This window comes from Staurois parvus, unplaced genomic scaffold (genome assembly GCF_062004578.1).
Source record: "Staurois parvus isolate SC_StPar_1 unplaced genomic scaffold, SC_StPar_1.0 ptg000151l, whole genome shotgun sequence".
Classification (NCBI taxonomy): Eukaryota; Metazoa; Chordata; class Amphibia; order Anura; family Ranidae; genus Staurois; species Staurois parvus.
Genome location: NW_028317947.1, coordinates 5,107,564 through 5,121,726, shown reverse-complemented (window position 1 = coordinate 5,121,726; position 14,163 = coordinate 5,107,564). Strand labels below are relative to the sequence as shown.

The 14,163-nt window shown below is 42.5% G+C and overlaps 1 protein-coding gene across 1 annotated transcript in view; it reads right to left on the bottom strand.

The window, feature by feature from the left end:
- LOC149463864 (embryonic polyadenylate-binding protein-like) overlaps positions 1–14,163 on the bottom strand; it is a 100,979-nt gene that overhangs the window by 40,440 nt on the left and 46,376 nt on the right. Inside the window, exons 9-10 of the mRNA XM_089674713.1 lie at positions 10,914–10,998; positions 5,468–5,590 (exon numbers count right to left, since the gene is read on the bottom strand). Coding sequence (XP_089530839.1) covers positions 5,468–5,590; positions 10,914–10,998 — 208 coding nt within the window. The remainder of the gene's footprint in view (positions 1–5,467; positions 5,591–10,913; positions 10,999–14,163) is intronic.

The window sequence follows — 14,163 nt, the reverse complement described above, 5'->3', positions numbered from 1 at the left end:
TGGTGTAAAGTATGCCGCCACTGGACTCTAGAGCAGTGGAGACATGTTACTCAAAAGGCAGAACAAACCATGGAGTGCATCGGCTGTGACACTTCAACTAGAACTGAACCCCTTTTTGCTCATTGTGTTAAGGCAGAATTGCGGGCATTATACATAAAACCTTGCCCCCCCCCCCCCCACACACATACACACTGTAAGGGTTAAATGTTCACTAAGTCTATGGGAGTAGAGGAATAATATGTAAGACTTACCCCGTTCTTCTTGCTGTTAGACTTCCTTCACCCTGTGTGACCAGTCCCCTAAAACCTCTTCTCCAAGGCTCTGGCTGGCAGCCACATGTGGACATCATCACATACAATGTAGGGCCAATAGCCCTGCTTTGTACACCAGAACAGCAAGGGCATGCCCAGAACCTGGAGAACACCCAAAGCCTGCTGCAGTGAGCTCAACCTTAACCTTTTCCATCGAGACCCAAAAGAAAGCTGGTATAATATTGGTGTTGAATGGTTCTAAAAGTAGCAGCTCCCAATACTTGGCCCACATACATACTCAAAGTGTTTCAAGAGACAACCCTCAAAGAGAAGTCACCAAGAAGCCGTCATGGTTCTAATAAAAGTAGCAGCTCACAATACTTGGCCCACATTACATACTCAGAGTCTCAAGAAGCGACAACCCTCAAAGAGAAGTCACCAAGAAACCTTCATGGTTCTAATAAAAGTAGCAGCTCCCAATACTTAGCCCACATACATACTCAAAGTGTTTCAAGAGACAACCCTCAAAGAGAAGCCACCAAGAAACCTTCATGGTTCTAATAAAAGTAGCAGCTCACGATACGTGGCCCACATACATACTCAAAGAGTCTCAAGAAGAGACAACCCTCAAAAAGAAGCCACCAAAAAACCTTCATAGTTCTAATAAATGTAGCAGCTCACGATACGTGGCCCACATACATACTCAAAGAGTCTCAAGAAGAGACAACCGTCAAAGATAAATCACCAAGAAGCCTTTATGGTTCTAATAAAAGTAGCAGCTCACAATACTTGGCCCACATACAGTACATACTCAGAGTCTCAAGAGGCAACCCTCACAAAAAGAACCCACCAAGAAACCTTCATGGCATAATCCTTACAGTTCTTACACAGGACCTACAGTATATGGTCAAAAGAAAATTAATTCAATCCTTCATACCCTTCAGCATGTTTTAAAGAACACAAAAAAATGGGTTCACTATCCTTCATATGTTACCAATGCTATGTTGTTTCTGCATTTTGGTTACAAATCAGAACATTGCAATTTACAACTTTTCAGAAGCTTTGAACCTTCATCTAGGGAACAAAGGTGAGGAAAAGCTGATCTGATACGATTCACTGCTATGACAGCTAAAAAGTTACCAAAGCAGGTGACTGTAAATCCCCAGTGATCAATAATTTAATCATTGTCACTGAAAAACAAATTCCATCGTATAGGATGCCACAAAGTTGTTGTGCCCGGCAGATGAATCGACTACTACTAGCACTTTGATGTTCTGATAAAACGAGCGGACAATCACTTTCAAAATGTCTAGTAAAATTATAGGTCAGATCTACGTTAGAGGCCAATGACCAAGCATCTAATATCCTATAACCACGTATTGATATATCCTGGTACTGCATGTTGAATTTTGTACATTTGAAAACTGGCTTTTATTGTTCCTCAGCCCCTCAGGAAAGGGCCTTCCTTTAGGCTTCGGTTGCACCAAATCTGACTTCACTTGAAATCGCACGATTTCAAAGTCAGATGTCAGTGTGACTTCAGGTGCGGTGTCAATGCAAGTCGCAACTGAACTTGCAAAAAGTAGTGCATGAAGTACTTTCAAAACCGGTGTGATTCAGTCGGGCCGCTTTCATTGCGGACAATAGGATGCGACTTGTCATGTGATTTGTACCTGTCAAATAGCATAACAGGTCGCACCGGTGTCACTGGGGACTTACCCCCCTTTCACTCTTGAGTGTTTCCCTCGCCACTTGTTTCTTCCACCTCTTGAGGCTTTACATGTAGAATCCCATTCTTTTTCATTGCCTACGTTCACACTTGTACGCCTTACTCTCAGACACCCTACACCCAAAAAGTACACTTTTTTTGTTTTTGTTGTTTTTTTTGCTATTTTTTTTTTGCATATTAAGATATTTCTTCCCCCCCAAGCTTCATGGGGGGGGGGGGGGGGGGAGCATGTAAATATGCAAAACATTAGGTTGCATGTGCGTTTTTACACTTGAAATACTCCTCCCTCCTTTAAAACTGCTCGTATCTCCTTGGTCAGCTCAGAAATAAATGCCTGAATGCCCCTGCCCCCCAATTTTTTTTTTAGTTTTTTTTTTTTTTGCTGCTTACTTACATTCGATTCAGGCATAAATGCAAGCCAATTATTATAACCGTGTATTGTTTCCATTGTGTTTCATAAGGCCAGGTTCACACCTATGCAGTCTGCGTTTGATCGGTTTCTGCGGTGCTTTTTGCACGTGTTTTTGCAGCGTTTTGCATTTTTTTCTTGTTGCTAGGCAGATTAAAAACGCAAACCGCAGCAAAAATGCACTACATGCTTTTCTGCAGCGTCTCCATTGAAGTCTAGAGAACCAAAAAAGCAACTTTTTGCATTTAAAAAAGTTCCTGGACCCTTTCCAGAAAACGCAACGGGTGAAAACGCGCAGATGTGAACATGTCCCATAGGAAATCAGGTTAAATGGACTGTACCGCGTTTCTGCAAAAAATGCAGTGGAAAACGCTTAGGTGTGAACTTAGACTTAGCTGGGATGCCCCAAAATTTTTTAAAAGTGGAACTTAACTCCCAAAAGGGAAGGTGGTTTCGTTTAAGCACCCCCACTCCCTATCCCAGGCAGAATTGAATTTTTTTTCCTTTGGCCCCTCCCCCCCCAGCACCATTCTGGCCTAATGGCAAAAATAGAAGAAATCCTCCTGTGCATAGGTGAGAAACTATGGTCAAATGGTGGATGCCCCAAATAACCACATGCAGGGGAAAATGAGGCCTTGCTGCCTTCTTACGACCGAGGGAGTCCAGCAAACTGCAAAGAAACAAAAAATAGAGAGCGCACCAGCCTAGTGCATTATCCTCATTTCTTTTATTTTTATTAATAAGTCAAGCTAAAAACATACTGCCAAATGTGTGATAACAGGCCTGTAAAGCCACCAACTCGTGGCACAGTGAAAGTAATGACCCTACAGCAACCAACGCTATGAAAGCGCCATCCAGGATCCAATACTTCGTGGTACAGTGAAAGTAATGACCCTACAGGAACCAACGCTAGGAAAGCACCGTCCAGGATCCAACACCTCGTGGCACAGTGAAAGTAATGACTCTACAGGAACCAACGCTAGGAATGCACCGTCCAGGATCCAACACCTCGTGGCACAGTGAAAGTAATGACCCTACAGCAACCAACGCTAGGAAAGCACTGTCCAGGATCCAACACCTCATGGCACAGTGAAAGTAATGACCCAACAGGAACCAACGCTATGAAAGCGCCATCCAGGATCCAACATCTCGTAGCACAGTGAAAGTAATGACCCAACAGGAACCAATGTTAGGAAAGCGCCGTCCAGGATCCAACACCTCGTGGCACAGTGAAAGTAATGACCCAACAGGAACCAACGCTAGGAAAGCGCCGTCCAGGATCCAATACCTTGTGGCACAGTGAAAGTAATGACCCAACAGGAACCAACGCTAGGAAAGCACCGTCCAGGATCCAACACCTTGTGGCAAAGTGAAAGTAATGACCCAACGGGAACCAACGCTAGGAAAGTGCCGTCCAGGATCCAACACCTCGTGGCACAGTGACAGTAATGACCCAAGAGGAACCAACGCTAGGAAAGCGCCATCCACAATCCAAACACCTCATGGCACAGTGAAAGTAATGACTCAACAGGAACCAACGCTAGGAAAGCGCCGTCCAGGATCCAACAGCAGCTTACACATTTCGACTTCCCTCGAAATGCGTAAGCGGCTTTTGGAATCCAGACGGTGCTTTCCTAGGGTTGGTTCCTGTTGGGTCATTAATTTCACTGTGCCATGAGGTGGTGGCTCTACATGCCTGTTATCACATGATGTGAGTATGTTTTTAGCTTGACCTATTAATAATAAAAAAAAAAAAACCCCGGAGATAATGCACTAGGCTGGTGCGCCCTTTTTCTTTTATTTCTTTACCATTCTGGCCTAGGTTAGACTGACGTATACCCGGACTTGCAGCCTCCTGGGAAATGAATGCCATGTCTTCCAGCTGGCTGCATGATCAGGCACACAAAGCGGCTACGTCATTAGTAGCTGGCTGCCTGCACCTGGAAGAGGCAACCAGCAGAAGAGGACAAAGATGGCAGAAGAAGACCAAGATGGCAGCACAAGACCCAGGGCATGTCCCCCCAAACAGATCACAATGGGAAACCGCTGGATTCGCTGTGCAGGGGAGTATGCGTTTTTGAATAGAATACAGCAATACAGAGTAAGAGGGGAAAAAAAAAAAACACAACATGGGAAAAGGGGGGGGGGGGTTAAGTAATGCTTTTTTTTAATTGAGGTCTGTGTCACCACCAGAGAGATTCACCCCTCCATTTGTCCAGGGGAGCCCTGTCACAGAAATAAAAGAAAAACAAAATCCTAAGTTTTAGAGTTAGAGCTGTAAGGAAATATTCCAATGGGCAGCACAGTGGCTAAATGGTTAGCACTTCTGCCTGGCAGTACTAGGGTCGTTGGTTCAAATCCCAACCATGGCACCACTTGCCTGGAGTTTGCATGTTCTCCCTGTGCCTACGTGAATTTTCTCTGAGAACTCTGGTTTCCTCCCACACTCCAAAGACATGCTGGTAGGTTCACTGGATCCTGTCCAAATTGGCCCTAATATGTGCATGTAGGGACCTTAGATTATACGCCCCTTGAGGCTAGGTTCACATTTGTGCGGGTGGTGCCACTGCAGATCCACATGAAAATCCGTGTACCCGCACAGAGAAATGCGGACCCGCGGGCGGGTGCCATTAATTCTAATGACACGCCGCCCGCACTGGAAAACGCAACCGTACTGGAAACCGAGGTTCCCATGCGGGCTGCAGTTTTGGAAGAAGCGCAGGGACTTCTCTGCTTGTCCCGGGGCACGGGAGTCCATACAAATGAATGGGCTCTCGTGCCCGCTCCAAACGTGGCCTGCACGGCCGCATATATGTGAACCAGGGCTAAGGGTCAGGGACTGATGTGAATGTACGATTGAAAAGCGCTGCATAAGTACCTGTAAAAAATAAATAAAATAAAATAGGAGGTGAAAACTGTCGAAAATTGGAATTCTCTTTGCTTCGGGGGGGGTCCTCATTTACAGAGACAACTCAAAAACAGGAATTGAGGAAATTCTCATGTTTAGTGAAGTCAAGGAGAATGGAGAGGAAAAGATGAAGACATTTCAATGTATGGAGACATTGTTGCATTTCTTACCTACTCTATGACTTTGCGGAGTAACTCTAGGCACCTGCGTGGAAGCCTGCTTCATCGTACTGATGTTGGAGGGCATGCGTCTGGGAGGAAAGTGTCGCAGTATTGGTGTAGGTGGATGGTAATCTGTAGTCACAGGTTGAAAAAGTGAATAAGTAAATCATCAAAAAGGCACTTTACCTGCCCTCAGCTTTTCTAAAAGAAAAAATAAATATAATTTCTAAACAGCTTCATCTGTACAAGAAGGTGCAAGGGGTCTGCGGTGATCCTGGTATCTCACTGTATTTCTTAAGGGAAACATGTACCAAGGTAATATGTAGACCGCCGTGCTGACCTATCCTGGAAATGCTCATTTCCTGGCTGCCATGCTAATCTATTCACTTCAGTACTTTGAGTGACCTTCTGGGAACTTTTGAAGAACCTTCAGCCATACCTGCCCTGCTCTACCACCACGCAAAGGCAGGCTTCTTCAATTCCAGCAGCTATTCCTACTGTAATACAATGGGAACACTTAAAGGGTACGTTCACCTTTAGGAACATGTTACATGTTCCACCTGTTTTTAGGGGGGAACATGTAACATGTTTCCATAGCCACAGCCGCCGCACACCCTCCCTCTGACAGATTCTACAGGGAGAAGTTTTCCCGTATCATCTGTCAGACATGAAAACAGCGCGGCCGTGCGGGGCTCCACCCAAAAGGCTGCGTCACTCATTGATGGAGTTCTGTGAATGAGCGCCTACAAGTCCCAGGAGATTTAGAGGCTGTCGCTTTGTAATTTTTAATAAACTACCACAGTGCTGTGGAGCAGCATGGTGGTTGACTGAAGAATCCAGTCAGAATATCTGCTTGGCAGTACATCCTGTATGACAGGTAGATATTCTGACAGGTCTGCAGGAGACCTGCATGGCATCAGCCATCTACTGCAATGCTTTCCAGGCTCCTGTGGATGAAAATAATAAATGCACTTTTTTTGTACCTGCAAAAAAATGTGCATTTATTATTTTTGTCCAAAAGGTGAACTTATCCTTTAACCACTTCCCGTCGGGCCCATGTAGATAAATGGCCGGAAGGGAGCGCTGCCGAAGCGGTTAGACGTTTCTAAACGTTCCCCCGCATCCATTGCCTGTGCACACTCCCTGGGGGAGCGCAGCACTGCGATCGGTTTTTAAAAAAAAAGTGTTCAGGGGCATACTTTGCAAGCACCCAATGTTAGACCAAGTACAATGGGACTTACCTAATGAAATCTTAAAGTACAGCTACACACAAAAGCAAAAATGTAATCTATTAACCACTTCCCGTCCAGCCCATTTGATAAACGGCCGGATGGGAGTGCTGCCGAAGTGGGTGGATGTTTCTAAACGTTCCCCCGCATCCATTGCCTGTGCACCCTCCCTGGGAGCACGCAGCACCGCGATCGGTGCCAACTGAGTCCAGATCGCTGTACGGGACCTCTGTGTGAGGTCCTGATCAAGTGATCACTGATTGGCCAGTGATCACATGAACAGTAGTAAACAAGATGTCACTTCCTGACATCATTGCTTACTACTTGTAAAATCTGTGAATGATCATAGAGGTCACATGGTACAGGGCTATTCACAACAGCCTTGTACCATGTGACAAGCTGTGACCAATCACAGCTCTTACAGTATTTCTCAATGGCTGCAGGAATGCAGCCAGAGAGAAGGAGAAAAGATTGCTTTTGCAGCCTTTATGGGTGTAAAAGCAGTCAGTGTAAGAAAAAAAAAAAAAATCTTCATCACCCCCCACAAGTAGTAGTGTCACTATGGTTACACTGTACTGCTAGGGTGGCAGTATGTTAAAAAAAAATCATAATATAAAAAAATTAAAATGTTAAAAAAAAAAATTTTAATGAAACTTTTTGGTTATAAACTAACTTGGGTTATTTTTTTTTTTTTTACAAAAGATAGGTGAATACATTTTGGCCAAGATTTATGAAGAAAGGTTATTGCAAAATTTTAGAAGAAAAACACTTATTTCAAAATTTTGGGACTTTTTCATTTATATAGCAAAAAAATAAAAATCCTAGTGGTGAATAAAAACCACCAAAATAAAGTTTTATCTGTCTCAAAAAAATGCTAAAAAATTCATATGGGTACGGTGTTGCATGACTGCGCAATTGTCATTCAAAGTGTGATAGCACTGAAAGCTGAAAATTAGCCTGGACTGGAAGGGGGTGAAAGTGTCCGGACAGGAAGTGGTTAAGGATATCCAAGTCCCAGAATAAAAATGTAATATACAGCAGCTTACCATTCATTAAACAAGGAGACTACATTATTTTTCATGCTAAAATCGCATTTTCAGCAAATATTGTAATCTCTTAGATTGTAAGCTCCCGGGATCAGGGCCCTCCTATCCCTCTAGTATTGAACTGTATTGTTGCTGTATTGTCTCCCTTTATATTGTAAAGTGCTGAGCAAACTGTCGGCTCTATATAAATCCTGTATAATAATAATCATTTTTTCTTCTTTATAAACATCGTTTTTTTCGGAGTAGAGTACTGGACTTGCATTCTTAGACCATTGGTTCTATGCAGGCAACTTTCCGGGAATTGCGCACTTTTGCAATCCCACCCACTCTGTGAGACACCTTTTTTTTTTTCTGGCAGTAAGGAGTGATCAAGAAACGGAAGGAGAGGGGGGCAGGGGCCTGTATTATACTCCTAAGTGGTGCTGATTTTCCTTAAAGTGGATGTAAACCTCAGACATGAAATATGAACAAAGCATATCCCTCTATGGTGTGTACTTGTCTCTATCCAGAGCACTGGATCATGCTTTGCTGGGTTTTTTTTGCCTTCCTCTGAATCAACTGTGAGTATAGGATTATAACTTTTTTTTTTTTTTTTTTTATGGTTGAACTGGATAGACTTTTGACTTTTTTCAGCCAGACTAACTACATAACCAAGTATCATTTCTGTCTTCTGCTTCATTGCTCTGCTATCAGCACAAATCACTTCTGACAAATTTTCCTGACCACAAGAGACAAATGGTGACAGGGGAGGGAGCGCCAGCTGATTGACAGCCTCAGCTCTGTTCCTGTGTGCTATGTGGAGGGGGGTGGGGGGGTGTGTCCCTTCCCTCTAGTCAGCTCTCAGAGATCCCCTCACTGACCTTTGTAATGTCAGCTCTCCACTCTTTTCTGAAATCTCAGACAAGCTTTATAAATTCAGAAATTTGACCGAATGTAGAGAAGTGAATACTGCAGATTAACCGGTACAACTTATGTAGGGGGATTTTTTTCCCTCTGCGTACCACCTGAGGCCAGTCACTACACTGGGTATACGTAAAGATTTACAACCGCTTTAAGGCCATCTGCAGAACGCATGCTATTTGACCCTTCTGTCCCAGGTCCCTTGGGCCTGTGATCTACCATTGCTAATTAAGGGGATCTCTACGGAATGGAGCATGGGGTGGATGGGGTTTTGCATATCTAGAAATAGAAGCCGCAATGACCCAGATTCTGCCCATTCCCCTGTGGCTGTGTCTCAGTAGTGGCTGGCAGCAGGAGTTAAGAAGGTGTGTTTGGAATCTAAATCACATGAGCCGTCTAGGTAAAAGCTTCCCTCCATAGATACAGTGGAGTAAGTGAGCGTAGTCATCCCAGGAAAGAAAATGCATCATTTGGAGAATTACCAGGTGAAAAGAACGAAAAAAGAAAACAAATGCAGCCACTACATCTAAAATCTCTTAAGCTGCAGTATATTCAGTTTTGGGATTTAGATACACTTTAATATATGAAGAAGTGCAAGCTCTTTGTATTATGCCTTTAACACCTTCCCGTCCAGCCTATTGCAGATTGACAGCCGTGTCGGACACTCCTTGTTGTGACTGGGCGTCATATGACATCCTGTCAAAATAAGCCACTCACAGAGCCGCGGCGCGATCTGTCACCGGCTGTGTCCACGGGACACAACTGATGACATATCACTACACCGGCCCGTTGCCAGTATCATGTGACCACTGTGACTAATCACAGCAGATCACAATAATTGTATACAATGGATGGCTTCCTGTCAAGCCATCCATTGTATACAATTATGTGGTTAGCTGTGACTGGTGAAAGCAGTCCATGATACAGACAGGGCCAATCACAGCCCATCTGTATCGTGTGATCAGCTTTGCCCAATCACAGCTAATCACAATTGAATACAATGGATGGCTTCCTGTCACTATTTATTTATTTATTTCAGGTACTTATATAGCGCCGTCAATTTACGCAGCGCTTTACACATATATATTGTACATTCACATCAGTCCCTAACCCTCAAGGGGTGTGCAATCTAAGGTCTCTAACTCACATTCATACATACACATACTAGGGGCCAATCTAGACAGGAGCCAATTAACCTACCAGCATGTCTTTGGAGTGTGGGAGGAAACCGAAGTACCCGGAGGAAACCCACGCAGGCACAGGGAGAACATGAAAACTCCAGGCAGGTGGTGCCGTGGTTGGGATTCGAACCAACGACCCCAGTACTTCCAGGTGGAAGTGCTAACCATTTAGCCACTGTGCTGCCCCAGTCATGCCATCCATTTTATACAATTATGTGGTTAGCTGTGACTGGTCAAAGCAGTCACATGCTACAGACAGGGCCAATCACAGCCTATCTGTATCATGTGATCAGCTTTGTCCAATCACAGCAGATCATGTCAATTGTATACAATGGATGGCTTCCTGTAATGCCATCCATTGTATACAATTATGTGGTTAGCTGTGACTGTTAAAAGCAGTTACATGCTATAGACAGGGCCATTCACAGCCCATCTGTATCATGTGATCAGCTTTGCCCAATCATAGCCAATCACAAGACTGAATGAATCAATTTCATTCAGTTACAATGATTGCAAGAAGAACAATCCAATCCTGATCACTTGCCCAGGGTAGTTCAATGTTACTATGGTAACATTGTATTTCTTTGGTCACAGTGTGTTGAAAAAAAAATTGTAAAAAAAAAAGAAAAAATTAAAAAAAAAAAAAAAAATTGAAAAAATATGAAAAAAAAAAGTACAAATTAAATTATTTTTATTATTTTCACCAAAGAAATGTAGCAGAATCAATTTTGATTTAAATTTGTGAAGAAATGTTATTTATTTGCAAAATGTTATAACAGAAACAAAGAAAAAGTAAGTTTCAAAAGTTTAAGGGTATTTTTTGTTTTATTTAGTAAAAAAAAAAAAAAAAAAAAACTCAGTAGCGATTAAATTCCACCAAAAGAAAGCTCTGTTTGTGTGAAAAAAATGATAAAAAGTTCATATGGGAACAGTGTTGCATGACCGTGCAATTGTCATTCAAAGTGTGAGAGCGCTGAAAGCTGAAAATTGGCCTGGACAGGAAGGGGGTAAAAGTGCCCTGTATTGATTTGATTAAGAGAAATGAAAACCTGAAAAAAAAAAAAAAAAAACACAAAACCACACACAGGTATTTACTTACGAATAGGCCTGGAATGCTGTGACCAATGAGCTGTTGGGCGTATAGAAGCTATAGGGGCTGGACTGTAAAATGCTCGGTTTGCTGGCTAAAGGTGAAAATGACACAGTTAATATACATATACAGTAGTGCACTCATCTCAATACATAAACCATGTAATTGGGCCCAAACAGGTCCCATATATGTAATCAGCATTTAGTAAATCTATGGCCATGTCAAATGAGGGATCTATTATGGAACGTCATTTTTATTTGTATAAAAGCTGAAACAAATAAAAAATAATAGTATACAAAGTATTGATATTAGTACACAGCGTGAGCACTGTAAATCTAAGGTCCATGACATAGTAGAGAGCCTGTCCTGAATGGCAACTCCCCAGCGACAGGTTTGCTATGAGAGCGAAGAAAACACTCACTTGCTTCTACGGTGCCACTCCCAAGACAGGTCAGACCAGCAAAAGGATCACTAGTCTGCTATGAGAACAAACTATTTCCCAGCATGCACTGCAATTTTCTGCATTCTGATTGGTCCCGTGCAGTTTACAGTGACAGCTCGTATCACATGCTCACATAGGTCAACTTTACACCTAAAATTTCACACCACAGAAAATGCTGATCGCCATTAACAAGACCATGAAGATCCTCGGCTGATGTACTTCGTTCAGCTTTTATTACAAATTTGAACTTTCCTGGAAGAATAAAATATGCACAATCACAGAAAGCACCGACCTTCATAAGTCAGTGTGTCAAAAGACATCGTCCTGTGTACATCGGGAGCTGTGCAACTGGTGCTATTTCCTGGGAGAAGAAAAAATGTATTGGGTGTCGATCACTAAAGCATACGAGGTGATATCAATATCAAAGTTTCAAGACTGCATTACAAAACTAGTCTTGAAACTTTGATATCACCTCGTAGGCTTTAGTGATTGACACAAAATACATTTTTTTCTTCTTCCAGGAAATGGCACCAGTTGCACAGCTCCCGATGTACACAGGACGATGTCTTTTGACACACTGACGTATGAAGCTCGGTGCTTTCTGTGACTGTACGTGCAGCTTTGTGCTGCCATCTGTTGGTGTGTTACTAAACTAGTCTTGAAACTTTGATATCACCTCGTACGCTTTAGTGATAAAACACCCAATACATTTTTCTTCTTCCAGGAAATAGCACCAGTTGCACAGCTCCCGATGTACACAGGACGATGTCTTTTGACACGCTGTCTTATAAAGCTCGGTGCTTTCTGTGAGTGTGCGTGCAGCCTTATGCTACCATCTGTTGGTGCGTTACAAAACTAGTCTTGAAACTTTGATTTCACCTCGCAGGCTTTAGTGATAGACACCCAATACATTTTTTCTTCTTCCAGGAAATAGCACCAGTTGCACAGCTCCCTATGTACACAGGACGATGTCTTTTGACACACTGACTTATGAAGGACAGTGCTTTCTGTGACTGTGCATGCAGTCTTGTGCTGCTATCTGTTGGTGCATTATCAAAGTTTCAAGACTAGTTTTGAAACGCACCAACAAATGGCAGCACAAGGCTGCACGCACAGTCACAGAAAGCACCGACCTTCATAAATCAGTCTGTCAAAAGACATCGTCCTGTGTACATCGGGAGCTGTGCCACTGGTGCTATCCTGACCACAGGCAATACCACTTCTGTGATTTCATCATGGACAGCAAGTTAGAACAAAGAGCAAAACTGTGAAATTCTGCGTGAAACTGGGCACATCTGCCACAGAGACATTTGACATGATTCGGCAAGTTTACAGCGATTCTACAATGAGTCGTTCGAGGAGTTTTTGAGTGGCATGCATGCTTCAAGAGCCGAAGAACATAAGTGGAAGAGGATGAGAATTCAGGAAGCCCTTCAACAAGCTCAACCCCCCAAAAATGCCCTCTTCCCAATTCCTAATTCAAATGAATCCATTAACGTATTATTAAAAATGCCAACAAATTTATGATGTACTACAATACACCTCCCTCCACAGAAACATTCTCCTGTGTGTATTTATGTACCAGTGGTTATTTGTGACATCCTCAACTTCCATTTGGTAGTGCCACACTAAAAAGTTTTGACAACATTGCAGAGATACAGCGATTTGGCAGCACAGTGGCTAAACGGTTACCACTTCCGCCTGGTAGTACTCGGGTCGTCGGTTCAAATCCCAACCACGGCACCACCTGCCTGGAGTTTCCATGTTCTCCCTGTGCCTGTGTTGGTTTCCTCGGGGTACTCCGGTTTCCTCCCACACTCCAAAGACATGCTGGTAGGTTCATAATTGGCTCCTGTCTAAATTGCCCCTAGTATGTGTATGTATGAATGTAAGTAAAGATGAGCGAATCGAACCAGGCGAAGTGGAATTCATTTCGAATTTCAGGAAAAATTCGATTCGCGGCGAATCCGAATATTAGCATACTTCGGGTGCGCGAATCGGATTTTTCCCGATCAGCCGGCAAAAGTGTCCCTGCAGAGAGCTCCGCTATTTCTGACAGTTCCTTCACATGTACAGCGGTTGAAACATTGTATCTATTTGTTTCCATTTAGGATACAGATGTTTTTATTCGGAAACAGATACAATGTTTCAACCGCTGTAAATGTGAAGGAACTGTCAGAGAACTGTCAGAAATAGCGGAGCTCTCTGCAGATACACTTTTTGCTGTACTGGAATACTTCTTCTTTTCATTCTTCTTCTCATTCTTCTTTTCTTCTTCATGAAAAGAAGAATGAAAAGAAGAAGAATGAGAAGAAGAATGAAAAGAAGAAGAATGAGAAGAAGAATGAAAAGAAGAAGAATGAGAAGAAGAATGAAAAGAAGAAGAATGAGAAGAAGAATGAAAAGAAGAAGAATGAAAAGAAGAAGAATGAAAAGAAGAAGAATGAAAAGAAAAATGAAAAGAAGAAGAATGAAAAGAAGAAGAAGAATGAAAAGAAGAAGAAGAATGAAAAGAAGAATGAGAATGAAAAGAAGAATGAGAAGAAGAATGAAAAGAAGAATGAAAAGAAGAATGAAAAGAAGAATGAAAAGAAGAATGAAAAGAAGAATGAAAAGAAGAATGAAAAGAAGAATGAGAAGAAGAATGAGAAGAAGAAGAAGAAGAAGAAGAATGAAAAGAAGAATGAAAAGAAGAATGAGAAGAAGAATGAAAAGAAGAATGAGAAGAATGAAAAGAATGAAAAGAAGAAGAATGAAAAGAAGAAAAGAATGAAAAGAAGAAAAGAAGAATGAAAAGAAGAATGAGAAGAATGAGAA